The sequence below is a fragment of the Jaculus jaculus genome, chromosome 5 (assembly GCF_020740685.1).
Source record: "Jaculus jaculus isolate mJacJac1 chromosome 5, mJacJac1.mat.Y.cur, whole genome shotgun sequence".
Taxonomy (NCBI): domain Eukaryota; kingdom Metazoa; phylum Chordata; class Mammalia; order Rodentia; family Dipodidae; genus Jaculus; species Jaculus jaculus.
In genome coordinates, this window is record NC_059106.1 from 169,203,821 (window position 1) to 169,220,387 (window position 16,567).

General features: G+C 44.2%; 1 protein-coding gene across 2 annotated transcripts in view; it reads left to right on the forward strand.

Moving 5' to 3' along the window:
• The window catches only part of Ttc27 (tetratricopeptide repeat domain 27), a 125,862-nt gene extending 109,856 nt beyond the window's left edge, over positions 1–16,006 (forward strand). For both annotated transcript variants that reach the window (XM_004667337.2, XM_045151126.1), the window contains exons 17-20: positions 4,971–5,168; positions 6,326–6,437; positions 11,739–11,839; positions 15,684–16,006. In XM_004667337.2, the coding sequence (XP_004667394.1) occupies positions 4,971–5,168; positions 6,326–6,437; positions 11,739–11,839; positions 15,684–15,806 (534 nt within the window). In that variant the 3' untranslated portion in view covers positions 15,807–16,006. The remainder of the gene's footprint in view (positions 1–4,970; positions 5,169–6,325; positions 6,438–11,738; positions 11,840–15,683) is intronic.
• The last annotated feature ends 561 nt before the right edge of the window (positions 16,007–16,567 follow it).

Here is a 16,567-nt window from a genome sequence, read left to right on the forward strand (position 1 = left end):
AGCGAGTGGCCTGTCCAGCCACAGAGGAATGTTAAATAAGCTGTGGTCTACAAACTCAGTGGACTATTGAATCTAAGTGAGGTGTTTAAAGAGCATATGAAATTTTTTAACATAATATTAAATGGAAAAGGTAAAATGTCTTATATATTATCAAACTTACACATAGTGATGATTAGAAAGAAATTAGATCTAATGTTAGTAGGCTTATATTTGTCTTATTTGACTAATGGGAATTTTATTTTCTCTCTTTTTAAAATATTTCATTCATTTATTTATTTACTTATTTATTAAGCCGGGTGTGGTGGCGCACGCCTTTAATCCCAGCACTCGGGAGGCAGAGGTAGGAGGATTGCCATGAGTTCAAGGCCACCCTGAGACTACAGAGTTAATTCCAGGTCAGCCTGGACCAGAGTGAGACCCTACTGCGAAAAACCAAAAAAAAAAAAAAAAAAAAAAAAAAAAAACCAAAAAAAAAAAAAAGAAGTGTCTTATTTACTTATTTATTTATTTGAGAGAGAGAGAATGCGCACACCAGGGCCTCCAGCCACTGCAAATGAACTCCAGACACATGCGCCACCATGTGCATCTGGCTTATGTGGGTCCTGGGGAATTGAACCTGGGTCCTTTGGCTTTTCGGGCAAGCATCTTAACCACTGAGCCATTTCTCCAGCCCCCTCTTTTGTTTTATGTTAGCTCTAATGTCTTGAAAATTTTCAGCTAAAAAGAACAAAACACAGAGTCTGATTGTGGTTGATCTCAGATTTAGCAAAGGCTAACGAACCAACAGAAGTTGCAGGCATAATCACGAAAGAGGACTGTCTCCAGTATAAGACTTCTTAGGAAGGACGAAATAACAGAGGAGCAGGTAGCTGTGCTTTGTCAATGATATGCCATATTGCGAGCAGGATCTGGGTTGGATTCTGAGTTTCAGTCCACAGAGCTCAAGCGTTTGACCTGGGAGAAGCTGCTGAACCCACCTGTGCGCCACCCTCAGCAGCAGAGCGCACCTTCCACAGGCGTGGCTGCATGACTGAAAGGCCTCGCAGGCGCCTGGCCCAAGGGAGGGCTGTGTATACGTATCTGCACTGCGCCCACTGCGGTTGTTGCCCTCCCTTCAGCCCTACCAAAGCTCAGCTGCCAGCCGTCAGTCGGGTTCAGAACTCAGCCCTGCCCCTCCCCTGCTGGGTGACCCCGACTCGGGCCAGCCCGCGCTTTCCTTCTGTGCGAGGTGGAGAAAGAAGGCACCTGCTTCCCGGTGCCTGGGCGAGCTGCAGAAGTGAGGCAGGCCGTGTGCTGGAGGCACAGTGAGCGCCCAAGCACACGTGGAGCGTGGGAGGCTGAGGCATGCCGTGGCTGGGTCCTTTTAGACCCATAGGCAGTAGAGAGGAGAGCAGCAGTGGAGGGAGATCAAGCCAGCCACGTGAGGAGCGATTGCGCATGCCCTCTCGGTGCAGTGCTTGTTATAGTTGCCGTGGGCTTGTTGCTGTGCAGTCTGGGAAGCACTTGTGTGTGTAGATCCCTTTGAACAGTGCCGTGACGCAGTCAGAGAGTGTGTGGGTATGATGTTCATATTTCTCTTGCCCTTCTTGTTCTGGCTTTGGTTTCAAATACAATTATTTACCCTTGTGGCCAAGTGCTGCACAAGCTTCCAGTCCTTATCTTTTCTAGGTCAGCTCTTTGCAGACTTTCTCCTGCCTTAGTTTCTGTGGTATCACTTTTCCACTCTTATTTTTAGGCTCATTTGTGCACTCGGTTTTCTTCTCCAATACTGTTTTTTAAGACCCTATCCTCAGCCTTATTGTTACCCAACAGGGCCTCTGGGTAGTGTCTGCCATGACCATGAATGACTCGTCTGTTCTCCCAACTCCTTGAGCTCTGGATCTAGCTGTTTCACTAGTCACTCAGCGTCTCTCCCCTCACCTCCGCGTCCTGTGAAGTCTGCATATTAATTGAGTGGATTCTGTATCGCCCTTCCTTCCCTGTCTCGTTGAGCCTTCCGTCTTCACTTCCTACACACACTTGCCACCAGCAACAACTTTTCTCCTACCTGTACTAAAGCTCTTGACTTCTAGTGGCACGAAGAGCAGCTTTGTCTCTCGCACTGTTACCTGAAGCGGGTGAAGAGGGCGGATGGGCGCTGGGCCACTGAGAGTGGGGAAGCAGCGCAGTCGTCTGCTCACGCAGGTGCGTCATGTGTTCGGTGTTGGCAGCTACCTGACGGCGCTTCCCTTTCGAGCGCGCTGGCGCGACGCTTGCCCAGGGAGCGCCTGCGACTTGCACCGTTCTCCACTGCTTCTCCCGTGTGAGTGCTCTCCAATTTGAAACCACAAACGGGATTTTAGACTTAAAATTACACATGTGGATCTGAAATATGAATTTAGAGGCAGAAATAATATACTTTGTTCAAACAAAAAAGGAAATGCACAATTATGTTCTATCTACTTTTATTACTGTTTGTAATTAATACCACGAGTCTAAATTCACATTCTTAAAAGCATTTATGTTCATTCCAGGGGCGCCTCAATTGCCTGGCCGTAGCTCATATGTAAATCAGAATGTTCTAGAGGAGACACTGGCTGCATTTCTCTCAGCAGCACTTTCTGACAGATGTGTGTTCTGTTGACCCTCCCCTCAGCACACGTATTTAGTCAGTACTGTGTGTCAGAAGCCATGAAGGACACTGGTGCCACATGATGCTGACATGTGGGTTGTCACTGAAGTTCAGTGGAGGGGTAAAGATGTGCCTGTCTCTTCAGATCTTGCTCCTCAAAGTGTGGTCTGTAGCACCTCAAGAATCATCATCACTTGGGAACTTATTAGAAATACGGAGTCCCATTTCCCCAGGATGGGCTAGCCCCTCTGTCCAGGACTTGCTTTTCTTTCCTTTCTTTTTTGTTTGGTTTTTCGAGGTAGGATCTCACTCTAGCTCAGGCTGACCTGGATGTTACTATGTAGTTAGTCTCAGGCTGGCCTTGAACTCATAGTGATCCTCCTACCTCTGCCTCCTGAGTACTGGGATTAAAGGTGTGCGCCACCATGCCCAGCTCCCAGGACTTGCTTTTCTGACAAGTTCTCAGTCCTGGCAGTGGGTGGACTGCATAAGCAGCAAAGCCCTAGAGTGCTGTCCTCAAGCTAGGATATTAGATGACTCCCTGGGTTCCCATTAAAGGAGTAGATTAAGAATATGCTTTGGGGAGGACTGGGGAAATGGCTTAGCCGTTATGACATTGGCCTGTGAAGCCTAAGGACCTGGGTTCAATTCCCTAGGACCCATGTAAGCCAGATGCACAAGGGGGCACATATGTCTGGAGTTCGTATGTAGTAGCTAGAGGCACTGGCATGCCCGAATCTCTTTTTCTCTGTCATAAATAAATTAAAAAAAAATTTTTTTTAAAAAAGAACATGCTTTTGGGCTGGAGAGATGGCTTAGTGGTTAAGGCACTTGCCTGTGAAGCCTAAGGACCCATGTTTGACTCTTCAGATCCCATGTAAGCCAGACACATAAGGTGACGCGGGCGCACAAGGTCGCACATGCACACAGGTGGTGCATGTATCTAGAGTTCAGTTACAGTAGCTGGAGGCTCTAGCCCACCAATTCTTTCTTTCAAAAAAAAAGGGGGGCCAGTCTTTTGGGTTGCCTCAAAAAAAAATATATTTTTATGCCTCCAGGGAGCTACACTGAGACATGTAGCCTAAAGGAGTTATGACATAAGTCTTGTTAAAACAGTGTAGCCTGTTGTGGGGTCAACTCAGCCTGCCCAGCAGCATCCAAGCCTCTGGGCTAGAGTGTGCAAGCCCAGCCGAGGAGCTGCTCAGCGGCGAGCTGCCTGGGTGGGAGGGGCGAGGCTCTCTGAGCACCAGGCACACTAGCAGCTTGTCGCTCAGCATGTAGGAGAAGCAGTGTCTCCTGAAAGCAGAGTCAGGGTGCGTCCAACAATGCCGCTCTCAGTTTATGAAGCCCAAACTATGACAGGGAGCAGGGGTTAAGTTTCAAAAGGAATGGTGAATCAGATCAGCTACATGTGGCAAACACGGGAAAGAAGAAAATGCTTTTGCTGCTGGCCCAAGAAGATAGGTTCACCTCGAGACTTTGTGAGATCTGTTTTGCTCTTGGACTGGTAGGTGTGAGGTGTTGATGAGACCTGCCAACAGGTATTTAGGCAATGGTCCTGGGCTCCAGGGAGAAACTTGTGAAATTGCAAATCTAGAGAGAGAGGAGGGGGCTGGGGGGGAGGGAGGAAGATAGATCCAAGTGAGAAGAGATAAACTCAGATGCAGGACCTTGTGACAGAAGAGCCTCCAAGGACCCTGAGGGGCTGGTCACAGCCAGAAAGACAGTCAGCATTCAGCTCTAGAGAGCAGGTGGCTTCACTTTTGTTTCTTTCTTTTCTCTCTCTCTCTCTCTTTAATTTTTCAAATTAGGGTCTTGTTCTAGCTCAAGCTGACCTGGAAGATACTGTGTAGTCTCAGGCTGGCCTCGAACTCACAGCAATCCTCCTACCTATGCCTCCCTAGGTGTGCACCACCACACCCAGCTTTTGTTTCATTTCAGAGGGGACCAGTGAGATCTGAACTGGCTTCATGAGGTTTCCCAGTCAGTGAGGAGTGCCGTAGTCATTGCTGTTCCTTGTTAGGTTTGCTGTCTTCTACAGTCAGTGACGAGCGCGGTAGTTATCTCCTGTTCCATGTTAGGTTGGCTGTCTTCTACAGTCAGTGAGGAGCGCAGTAGTTATCGCCTGTTCCATGTTAGGTTTGCTGTCTTCTACAGTCAGCGAGGAGTGCAGTAGTTATCTCCTGTTCCTTGTTAGCTTTGCTGTCTTCTACAGTCAATGAGGAGCGCGATAGTCATTGCCTGTTCCATGTTAGGTTGGCTGTCTTCTACAGTCAGCAAGGAGCGTGGTAGTCATCGCCTGTTTCTGGTTAGGTTTGGTGTCTTCTAATGCTTCACTTTGTTCTGTGCATTTTTTAAGGTCCTTAAGATTCTGGTCAGGGCAGTGGTTAATGGGGTGACGGATCGAAGTGGAGGTGTCGCCTCTGGCCTCAGAGGAAAGCTGCAGGAGTTGTTTGGGAGAGTGACATCCCGAGTGACCAACGATGGAGAGATCTGGAGGCTGTATGCCCAGGTGCACGGGGACGGGCAGAGTGAAAAGCCTGAGGAAAATGAGAAGGTAAGTGCCCCGTCCTCCGCCTTGGCTCCTGGGCAAGGGCGGCAGATGCATGTGCCTGTTCGGCTCTGCTCGTGGCTGAGGAAGGGTCAGTAACCTGCAAGACAGCATCCATGTGCTTACATTCAGATCAACTCAGTCTTCGACCCAGGAGCTTTCACTTCCTCTCTTTACCATTCATGAAGTTTTCTGCAATAGCAGTCCTCTGTCTCCTGCACAGGTCTCTGCCTGCTCCCTCACAGGACCTGTATGTAGCAAGCAGCCCCCTCTTGTTCTTTACTCTGTGATGCCTTCCACAGGAAACAAGGACAGGATGAGGGTGAGATCTGAGAAGGCATTGCAGAAGTGATGAAGGAAGAGATGGGCAGAACTTGTTGATTTTCGTCTAGAGGGTTTTGCACAGTTGTGCACGGGCAGTGCAGACACCCCACTTGTTCCACTAACCTAGCCTGAAGGGAAAGTTGCTCCCAGAGTTTACAAGGTCGGGGTCATTGTTCTCTGTTTCTTTTCAAAACATCCACAACAAATCAAGTGTACTCCTTGTGTGGGTTTGGAATTTGCCACAGTCCAGCTAATCTGTGGGATTCTTAGCTGTTCTGTCCTCCCTCTGTCCACACAGCTGGCTTTTACCATGGCCTTGTCAATGCACAGAACACGTCACATGCACGCATGCACACACTCCTCCTTCAGTCCTTCCATTTCTTGAATTATGCACTCTCTTGAAAATGTGGAATTAAGGGTTCTCCCTTAAGAATTTACAAGATGATATGAAGAAGTGTTTTGAAGTCTGTGAGATTACATACCTAATAGCCAGTCCATAGTTTCAGAAAGTTCATGTAGCATTCTCTTAAGGTAGGTGCTTAAGACGATGACTACTCATACTGTGGAAACTCGAACACTTGCTACGGGTTTCTGAGCCTGGCCCTTATAGTGTCCTGGGGTGGGGGAAATGGCTGTCTGTGTGTATTCACTGATCTCACACGGGGGCTCATTGCTGTGGGATGGGCATCTCTGCTCTATCTGATGATGACTGTAGGAAGGGCTTCATGACACAAATGCTCGTTTTTCAACTTGGAATTAGACCCATAGGACGTCCAGAAAACAGTTTGCTATATGCATTCCACTTACTACTCTAAATGCTGATCTTTCTCTTTTCTTAGGCATTCCAGTATCTCTCGAAGGCATACAAGTGTGACACACAGTCCAGTTGTTGGGAGAAAGATATTACATCATTTAAGGAAGTTGTTCAAAGAGCCTTAGGACTTGCACATGGTATTTGATATCCATAGCATATTTTAATTTATTTTTTACTGATAAAATAATGTTAGTCACAAATCAAGTTCTATTACATATGCTTGTAGGTTACTTCAATAGACTGAAATTGTATTTGATTCAGAAAACATGTGTGGACCTACTGTGTAATAGTAGCAATAAGAAGAAACAAAATACTGTTTGAATAAGCGGGAGGGTTAGAAACCTATTTACAGATGTAAAGTACCTTTACAAGTAAGAAGCCAGACTCCACGGTCTCTATTGATAGTACAATGCTAGGAAACGTTATTGATGTTTCTGTGACTCTTATTCTTCCTTTATAAATGAAAATACTTAGTCATGGCCTGGGAGTGTAGCCTTGCATGTGTAAGGCCCTGGGTTTGCTACCCATGTGTATACATTTCTGTAGTACTTACCAATCGACAAAGACCTGTAGTACATTCAAAATAATATAATCTCTATGCTTAGAACATTTGGAGTATATAGTTTGAAGGGGGGGATAACCTTACATATAAAATTTTTTGCCTATTGGGTCAATATAGTCCAGGGAAAGACCACTTAATTATTTGCACTATTGAAAAATACAAGTTAAAAATTTTGTATTTTTATATTTATATTTGAGCATGGGTGTGTGGTGCTCTGGGAATGTGATTCCAATGAAGTAATAAATTTCCTAGGATAAGGACTTTGGACCTGTCCTAAAGTCTTCCTCCTAGTTCTTTGCCTAACTTCTTTCTGCCACTAACAGTGACAGCCAATAGGAACCACAAGGAACAATGAGAAGGGCAGAGCTCTGGCATGAGGCTCACCGGACCTCCAGGACCATCTGCATCACATGCTTGCTAGGTGATAGGGGACTTTAGGTCAATTACTTAACCTCTCCAGGCCTTGGTTTAGTTGTGGGCAACATGGGGATAATACCTACTATGGCTGTTAAGAAGAATAAGTAAAGGCTTTTCAATACTTAGCAATATTTTACATAAGGTTTGAATGTAAATCTCTCACCCTGTTTTCCATTCCCACCCTGTTTCTTCTAAAGTGGAGGATCGGGGCCACAGGAGAAGGGACTCAAAAAGAGGAAAGTGCAGAACCAGTATAAAGTTTAACTTGCCTGTAAAAAAGTCACAGACCATTCACACTGGTTTAGAAATGGGCTTGGTAGTTAATAATTCTACTATGGCCTTTGCTACCCTTCAGTAGAAGAATATAAATATCCAATTTCCTGGACCACCTCGCAGTTGGCAGATAAGGTGGGAAGGCTGAATTCTGTGGCTACAGTGTGAAAAGTTTGAGTAATTACTAGCACAGCAGTGGGGAGGTATTTGGGGTGGCTGTAACCCATGTGGGTGTGCTGGCTTGTGGTGAGTGAGGAGCGTAGCGTGTACAGTTAGCAGGTGGGTTTGCTTTGAAGAGCTCATCTGCTTCGTTGCCCACTCTAAACACGTCTGTCACAACTGGCTCTATAATGGTCAAAGTGAAGGCATTTTCTATAATCACTAAGTGCTGGTATTAAGTCTGTCAGCCATAGCTATGCAGGCTAGAGAACTACTTCAGGCCAAAGGCTTCCATTTGTAGCTTAAGTTGATTTCCAATTGTGTTGGCACCAATTTTTTTCTTTTAAATTTTTGTTAATATTTTCTTTTCTCATATAATTTATTTTTTATTTTTATATTTATTTATTTTGATTTTTTGAGGTAGGGTCTCATTTTAGTCCAGGCTGACCTGGAATTCACTATGTAGTCTCAGGGTAGCCTCACAGTGATCCTCCTACCGCAGCCTCCCGAGTGCTGGGATTAAAGGCGTGTACCACCACGCCCTCAAATAAATGAATTTTAAAAATTAAATTATCCAGGCATGGTGGTACACGCCTTTAACCCCAGCACTCAGGAGACAGCGATAGGAGGATCGCTGTGAGTTCGAGGACACCCTGAGACTACATAGTGAATTCCAGGTCAGCCTGGACTAAAATGAGACCCTACCTCAAAAAAGAAAGAAAAAGGAAAGGAAAGGAAAGAAAGAAAGAAAGACCAAAATTTACTTATTTGAAGGAGTGAGTGTATGTATGGGTACACCAAGGCCTCTTGCAAATGAATTCCACTCATATGCCACTTAAGAGTTAGTTTAATGAGCTATGTGTTGATGTCCTGCATTTGAAGCATATTAGAGTGGACACTCAGTGGAGACATGACATTTTTTTTTTAAATTTATTTATTTGAGAGCGACAGACAGAGAGAAAGACAGATAGAGGGAGAGAGAGAGAATGGGCGCGCCAGGGCTTCCAGCCTCTGCAAACGAACTCCAGATGCGTGCACCCCCTTGTGCATCTGGCTAACATGGGTCCTGGGGAGCCAAGCCTCGAACCGGGGTCCTTAGGCTTCACAGGCAAGCGCTTAACCGCTAAGCCATCTCTCCAGCCCGAGACATGACATTGTATAAAAGCTTTGCTCCCTGTTGGTGGCAGTGTTGAGGAGTCGCCATGCGCTTCAGCAAGCCTGAGAACCGTGCTGTCCCAACACAGCACCGAGACCTCCTGTCACACTGCTGTAATGGCATGCTTTTCTGCATTGACCGTTTTTGCAGAGTTATTTTCTGGGAAAGTATGGGCAAAACTCCTTTGTTCTTTGCCTTCCTGGAACTTTAAAAATAGTAGTTATGACCAGAAAGCCATGGTGGAAACCCATCTGCATCCACAGGAACATACTTTGTTCTTCTGGCTGTAAATAAGTTGGAGCAAACTGTCTTATACACAGTTCCAGCTAGGGGAAGTAACTAGTATTGAAAGACATAATGGTCAATTCTGTCTATAACTGATGTTTAGGAAAAAGCACTTTTCACTGTTTTAAACGGTCAACCACTGATTTGTGAGAGACAATATTAACCTAAGCAGTCACTTTACAAGTCATGTTGAGACTTGGGTTGAGATGTTATATTCTGAGCATATGTTATATTCATTAAAAACAAAAATATGGGAGAACCTTCTAAAAGAACCAGAATTTTAACTTTATAATATTGGGGACTTCAAAGTAGCAACAAAGGATGCTGAAAGTATGTTACTTTTACTTTGGTCAAAATTTTATGATCCAATTTCTTAAAATTTTGTATTTTCAGTCTTGGAATTAGGAATATCTATATGGATATATACATAATTAAAAGTGTAATTCTGAAATATTCAATAACTAAATTGTTTTCCGGAAAACATCTAGTTTATTGTATCCAATTTACATATTACATTAATCTGGCAAATGTCCTAAAAACAGTGTTTAAGCTAGTTTAGCTTCTTTCCCTCTCCCTCAGGACATACAAAAAGTGATCTTATATTAACTGTATGTAGCCTCCTGTGAATTTTGCCTTATTAAACATTGTGCCTTATTTTATTAAATTGTTTTATTGGAATCCAATTCTGTATTTTGAAAAGTAGCATTTTATTTCTAAGCAAGCATTTACTTTTTTAAAAAAAGTCTAAAATCTTTACAATGCCTGTAATTGTTATATCATTGTTTATCTGTTGAATTTATATAATATATAAATCTATAAATTAAAAAAATAGTAGTTATGCCTTCGAGCAAGCTGTAGTCAGCAGGGAGAAGGCTGTCTTGAATGTTCTAATTATTTGAAACAGCAGACTTTTCTCTCTCTCTCTCTCTCTTCTCCCTCCTCCCACTTCTTCCCCTCTCTCCTATACTTCTGTCATCTCTGACTTAGTCTCTAATGCTATTTGGAAATGGGAACTAATAGAATGTATGTTTATCTTTTTGATTTCTTCTGGTTTTTCTCAGAATAAATATCAAAGATTAAAAAAAAAAGAACTACAAGGGTTTCTGATATAAGCTACTAGGTATTAAACCGAATATAGTTACAACTTCCTTTTGCTAAAAACAGACACTATAAGCCTCTCCATCTGTACGTCAGCTGAGGCCCCTGAAAACGAGTTTAACATTGCAGTTACATACATCCTGTCAGCCATTGCCTGAGGAGTACCGAAGTCTAGGCATTCTGAAATAGGAACAACAGATCTACTTCTTGTTTGCATTGGAAGATGTTATTTTTTTTAATATTTTATTTCTTTTATTTATTTGAGAGAGAGAAGAAGCAGCAGAGCCACTGCAAATGAACTCCAGACACATGCATCCCCTTGCGCATCTGGCTTACGTAGGTCCTGGGGAATCGAACCAGAGTCCTTAGGCTTCGCAGGCAAATGCCTTAACTGCTAAGCCATTTCCCCAGCCCAAGATGTTGTTATTTAATGACAAAATCATTTTGCTAGACACAGGCATCACTGAACAAGTGATTAGAGCTTTGAGTTATAGTCTGCGATCTAGGGTGTAAAGTTGAATTAAACCCTTGTCCGGCTTTATGTAGTTTAAAAATAGGGTCTGGTTATTGGTGTGCTTAAGATTAGTGATCATCATTTCAAGGAACAAAAGCAAAAACAAAGTGGAGAGCTATCAGGCATATGTTTGTACAGAGCTCTTTTTTTTTTTTTTTGGTTTTTCAAGGTAGGGTCTCACTGTAGCCCAGGCTGACCTGGAATTCACTAGGTAGTCTTAGGCTGGCCTTGAACTCACAGTGATCCTCCTACCTCTGCCTCCCAAATGCTGGCATTAAAGGCGTGTGTCACCATGTCCAGCAGTGTTCGAGTTTTAGTACATAGGCTTCCCCCTAGTGCTGGAGCAGGGTTCAGAGATGAGCAGCTCCGCTCCCCTGCCTTCACTATGAACGCCAGCTCTGCTTAAAGGCCTGAGCTCTGGTCACACCCATTGAATGAGGACACACTGGTTTTTGGTGCCAGTTCTTCCAGGGTGTATCCGAGTAGAGACAGCATTGAATTCCACATGTCTGGCATGTCCCTGTCTTGGGCTAGTGTCATTGTCAACTGTGAGTCCTCATCGGGGACCCGGGACACTATAAGCTACGGGAAGATGTGCTGCATCTGCTTCCATGCGCTGTGGTGCCACGTGCTGGTCTAGTTCACTTGTGTATGCACATGTGGACATGTGTGTTTTTGTACATACACACATTTAGAGTCTCTTTCTGATGATCACTAACTCACCAGAACCCACATATTTTCCTCACAATTCTCCATCACAGTAAACTTTTTCATCCAGAAGGATAAAGGGAAACCGTCGCTGGTCGAGTGCTGTCTCACACGCACAAAGAAGTCCACCCAGTTATTACTCCTTTGTACAAACAGATGCCTCCCGGTAAAGATACTTCTGACGCTCTGGCTAAACCGTCGTTTTTTGTGCCTGTGCGTATCATGATCAGTTTTTCATGGCTGTTTTCTCCATATTTATCTTGCAGTGGCTATAAAGTGCAGTGAAAACAAAACCAATCCCCAAGAAGCCGTCCAAGTGCTCTCGTCAGTCCGCCTCAACTTACGGGGCTTGTTATCTAAAGCAAAGGTGAGTGAGTGCGGGGTGACCGCAGTGGTCATTCAGGAAAAGGCCGCTCACCTCAGCTTACTGCACTGGTCTTTTGCACGCTGTCACTGGAGGGCCTCTTGTGTTTCAGACGACAGCTCCCAGGTGGTTGGCTGCTAGGGGGAGGACATGACTAACCCCCTGGCTAGACCACCCGAAAAGCGAGTAAGAAATCTGTGAATGTTTATAATTTAGCCTTCATTTTTTTTAAAAAAATATTTTTGTGTGTTTATGAGGGAGGGGGTGGAAAGGATGGGCATGCCAGGGCCACTTGCTGTTGCTAAGGAACTCCAGACACATGTACCACTTTGTGCATCTGGTTCTGGGTGGGGATGAGCTTTGCAAGTGCTTTCAACCACTGAGCCATTTCTTCAAGGAGCCCATATAATTTCCTCCCCCGCTTTTGTGGTTTTTTTTTTTTTTTTTTTGAGGTAGGGTCTCACTCTAGCCCAGGCTGACCTGGTGTTCACTGTGTAGTCTCAGGCTGACCTGAAACTCAGAGGAATCTTCCTACATCTGCCTCCCAAGTGCTGGGATTGAAGATGTGAAACACCGCACCTGGCTAATTCTTTCTTTAAATTAAACAGTGTTCATGTGTTTTTCTTAAAGTGTGACATAAATATTATCAGTGGGACTTGATAAACTTTTGACTTTAACAAGTATTTCAGTGTATAATAGAAAAAGTATAGACAGCACATCATAACTATAATTTCAATATTATTCTTGTTTTCCATTTGCAGTAGCAATAATAGTGTTTCCCTTAAAAAAGACTTTCATGTAAGTAAAAGTGATTTAGATAAAACTGTTAAGTAGGTGTTAGAATACAGACTCAACGGAATATTGTTAAGGTAGATGTCTGACTCACATTTGACAATCTGAATACTTATCAGCTTGTCGGTGCCAGCCTCTACGCCAGTGCTGGGTGCAGTGCCCAAGAATCACCACTGGAGCTTTTCTGAACATGAGCCATCTTTCCAGCTTCTGTGTTTAGATTTTGTTCTTATTAGATCATTCAAGGAATGAAGAAAAGTATCTTTATACATCTCCTTTGAACCATCTTTTTTGTTAAAAAAAAAATTATTTTGGGGCTGGAGAGATGGCTTAGCGGTTAAGCGCTTGCCTGTGAAGCCTAAGTACCCCGGTTCGAGGTTCGGTTCCCCAGGTCCCATGTTAGCCAGATGCACAAGGGGGTGCACACGTCTGGAGTTCATTTGCAGAGGCTGGAAGCCCTGGCGCGCCCATTCTCTCTTTCTCCCTCTATCTGTCTTTCTCTCTGTGTCTGTCGCTCTCAAATAAATAAATTTAAAAAAATTAAAAAATATATTTAAAAAAATTATTTTGCAAGGAGAGAGAGTATGAATGAATGGGCATGCCAAGGTCTTTTACCACTGCAAACAAACTTCAGATGCATATGCTACTTTGTGTATCTGGCTTTATGTAGGTACTGGGGAATCAAACATAGGTTGTCAAGTTTTGCAAGTAAGCATCTTTAACCACTGAGCCATCTCTCTGGCCCTGAACCACCTTTTTGCAATGTGGTTTTTTTAATGGGGAAATCCTCTGAATCATACATAGGCCTTTACTGTTTTTGAGTTGAGTTTGCTAAATTGAATTGCATTTTCAATATGGTATCACAGTTTGTAATCCCAACATTTGGGAGGTAGAGGACAGAGGACTGAGAATACAAGACCAGCCTTGGCTACATAGGAAGTTCGAGGCCAGTTTGGGCTGTGTGAGACTTGCCTCAAAACCATGGCAGAATGAACAGAAATAACCAGCTGGGGGCTGGGGTTGTGGCCCAGCTGACAGAGTGCTGGCCCTAGTGCACAAGAAGCAGCCCTGGGCTCCATCTCCAGCAGCACATAAGCCTGCATGGTGGTACACACTTGTTCTTGTGCAGGAATTGAAGGAAGACCAGGAGTTCAAGGTCACCCTTGGCTGCATAGTGAGTTTGAGACCAGCCTGGACTACATGAGACCCTGACTTAAAACAACCACTTTTTTTCTTTTATGAACACTTTCAAAAGTGAAAGTAAGTTGAGATAGTTAAGTGTGTTAAATAACTTATAGTAGGCATAGTTTGCACGATCTCTGAATTTTCCTTGCCTGGCCAGAAACTTCATGGAAATAAACTCCGAGAGCTCCCCCACTCCGCTATTAAACAAGGAAATGTTTTACACACACACACACACACACACACACACACACACACACACACACGTACTGTTTAGCTCTAGGAAATTCCAGTCGACTTGCCTAGCAAGTCACTCAGCCCATGCCTTCCCAGGACAGCGTGAGTCCTGCCCTTAGCACCCCGTCACGGTGTAGATTGCTGCCAACAGTGATGCAGTCGGCGAGTTGGAGACCCAGGAGCTAGAGCCAGATTGCTCCTCTGACACGATGCAGATTGCTCATTCTTCCTAAGCCTCAGTTTCTCTCTGCTTCCTCCTTACCTCAGAGAGAAGGAATACATATCCATTATGAGTTGTAAGTACTGCAGTTCTTAGTGTAGAAGAAATCTGCTCTATGAGTCCAGGCTAGTTTCCTAAAAGACATTTTATCTCCTGACTGCATGGCAGCAGCTCTGATGCTGTTTTGTTAGGAAATGCTGGACAGACCTGATGAAAAGGAGGTGTCACTAGCCAGTGAAGCACGTTTCTGGTTAAAACACACACAGTGAGATAGCTACCTCTTCGTGCACTCACAAAGCAAACCTGCTCCCTTCCCCCGAGAACGGTCACAAGGCCCCAAAGTGGCCTTTCTTGGCCCACCATGCAGTTCCCCGAGAGCTGTGGCAGCTTTGCTGAGGGATTGCAGTGAGCTGCCAAGGGGGTCCTGTGACCCCTTTCCAGGAGAGCACACAGTTCTTTATTTTGTTTTGTTGAGGGGGCTTCTTTCTTTTTTTTATTTTATTTTATTTTATTTTATTTTTAATTTTTTTTTTGTTCATTTTTTATTTATTTATTTGAGAGCAACAGACATAGAGAGAAAGACAGATGGAGGGGGAGAGAGAGAGAATGGGCGCGCCAGGGCTTCCAGCCTCTGCAAACGAACTCCAGACGCGTGCGCCCCCTTGTGCATCTGGCTAACGTGGGACCTGGGGAACCGAGCCTCAAACTGGGGTCCTTAGGCTTCACAGGCAAGCGCTTAACCGCTAAGCCATCTCTCCAGCCCGAGGGGGCTTCTTTTTAAAAGAATGTTTTGTAATTTATGAGAGAAGGAGGGGAGAGAGCACGGGTCCATGGCCACTGCAGATGAACTCCAGGCAAATGTGCCATCTTGTACGTCTGGCTTTAGGTGGATACTGGGGACTTAAACGCAGGCTGTCAGGTTTTGCAAGCAAGCGCCTTTAAGGGCTAAGCCATCTCAGCTTTGTTGGGCTCTTTACCAGATTTTGATCATTTTTGTGTTTCTCAGGCCTACAGGAAAATTAAGTTTTAAATAATATTAAGTGACTTTTATGAAATGGAATACACACACACACACATGTAGTTACGTGTATAATAGATTTTTTTGTTTGAATAAATGATATTCATTTATCTAAAACTTAAAGTCATTGTGTTACATTTATGAAGAGCAGGTCTTTCTCCCTCCCCCATTGGAGACTAAACTCAGGGTCTTACACATGCTATGAGGCAAGGAGCCACCGCTGAGCCGCCTCTGCAGCGTGTACGGCTCAGGCATGCTCAGCTTACTCAGTGGCTACAGCTTGTCCATTGCCAGTGCGGTGAGAGAGTAACGCCTCCCCGGTTATGGTAATTGTATACTGTTTTGCTTAGAAGAATTTCTCATTGTTTTAATGGTTACACTTTATTTTTATGTTGCAGCAAAATTTTGCAGATGTGGCCAGTGGAGCGATCTCCGCAGAGTTGGCAGAGGAGATGGCAGCTATGGACTCTGTGGTAGGAGAGCTGCAAGACCTGAGCAACCAGTTTAGAAATCAGTACTGACCTCTGGAGGCAGTTTCTGGAAAAGGAGCTTCCTCCTTCCTGGACGTCTGTGAGGCCTGTATGCATGAAACACAGGATATTGGTTTTAAAAATAAATTTGGGCTGGAGAGATGGCTTAGCAGTTAAGGCCCTTGCCTGCGAAACCTAGGGACCCATGTTCAGTCTCTCTCCAGATCCCATGTAAGCCAGACGCACAAAGGTGAGGCAAGTGCAAGGTCGCACGTGCCCACTAGGTGGTGAAAGCACCTGGAGTTCGATTTCAGTGGCTGAAGCCCTGGTGTGCCAATTTTCTCTCTGTGTGTCTATCTCCCTAGAATAAAATTGTAAAAATAAATTTGTTTAATGGCTAGCATATCTGCTTTTGTGATTTTTGCACTTCTGATGTATATTAAATAAAAAGGTTATCCATTGGCTTATTTTTGGTTAAATTCACTATTTATATTCTTGGGGTATTCTAACACAGAGCAAATGCTTAGGGTTTTGTGTGTGTGTGTGTGTGTGTGTGTGTGTGTGTGTGTGTGTGTAACGTCTTTTCTCTCTCAGCTTAAGATGAATTGCATCATTCTTTGGAAAAACTTAGTCCAAACAGGAAAAAAAGTCATTTACTACAAATTTGTAGAATCATTAAATTGGCTATTTTATTGTCCAAGAGTGATAAAAGAACAGATTGGTGATGGAAACACTTACACTTCTTGAGATTGTGTGTTTGTGTCAGAAAGATGCAGGCTGGGCTGGCTTGAAGTGTGAGGAATTTTAGCTTC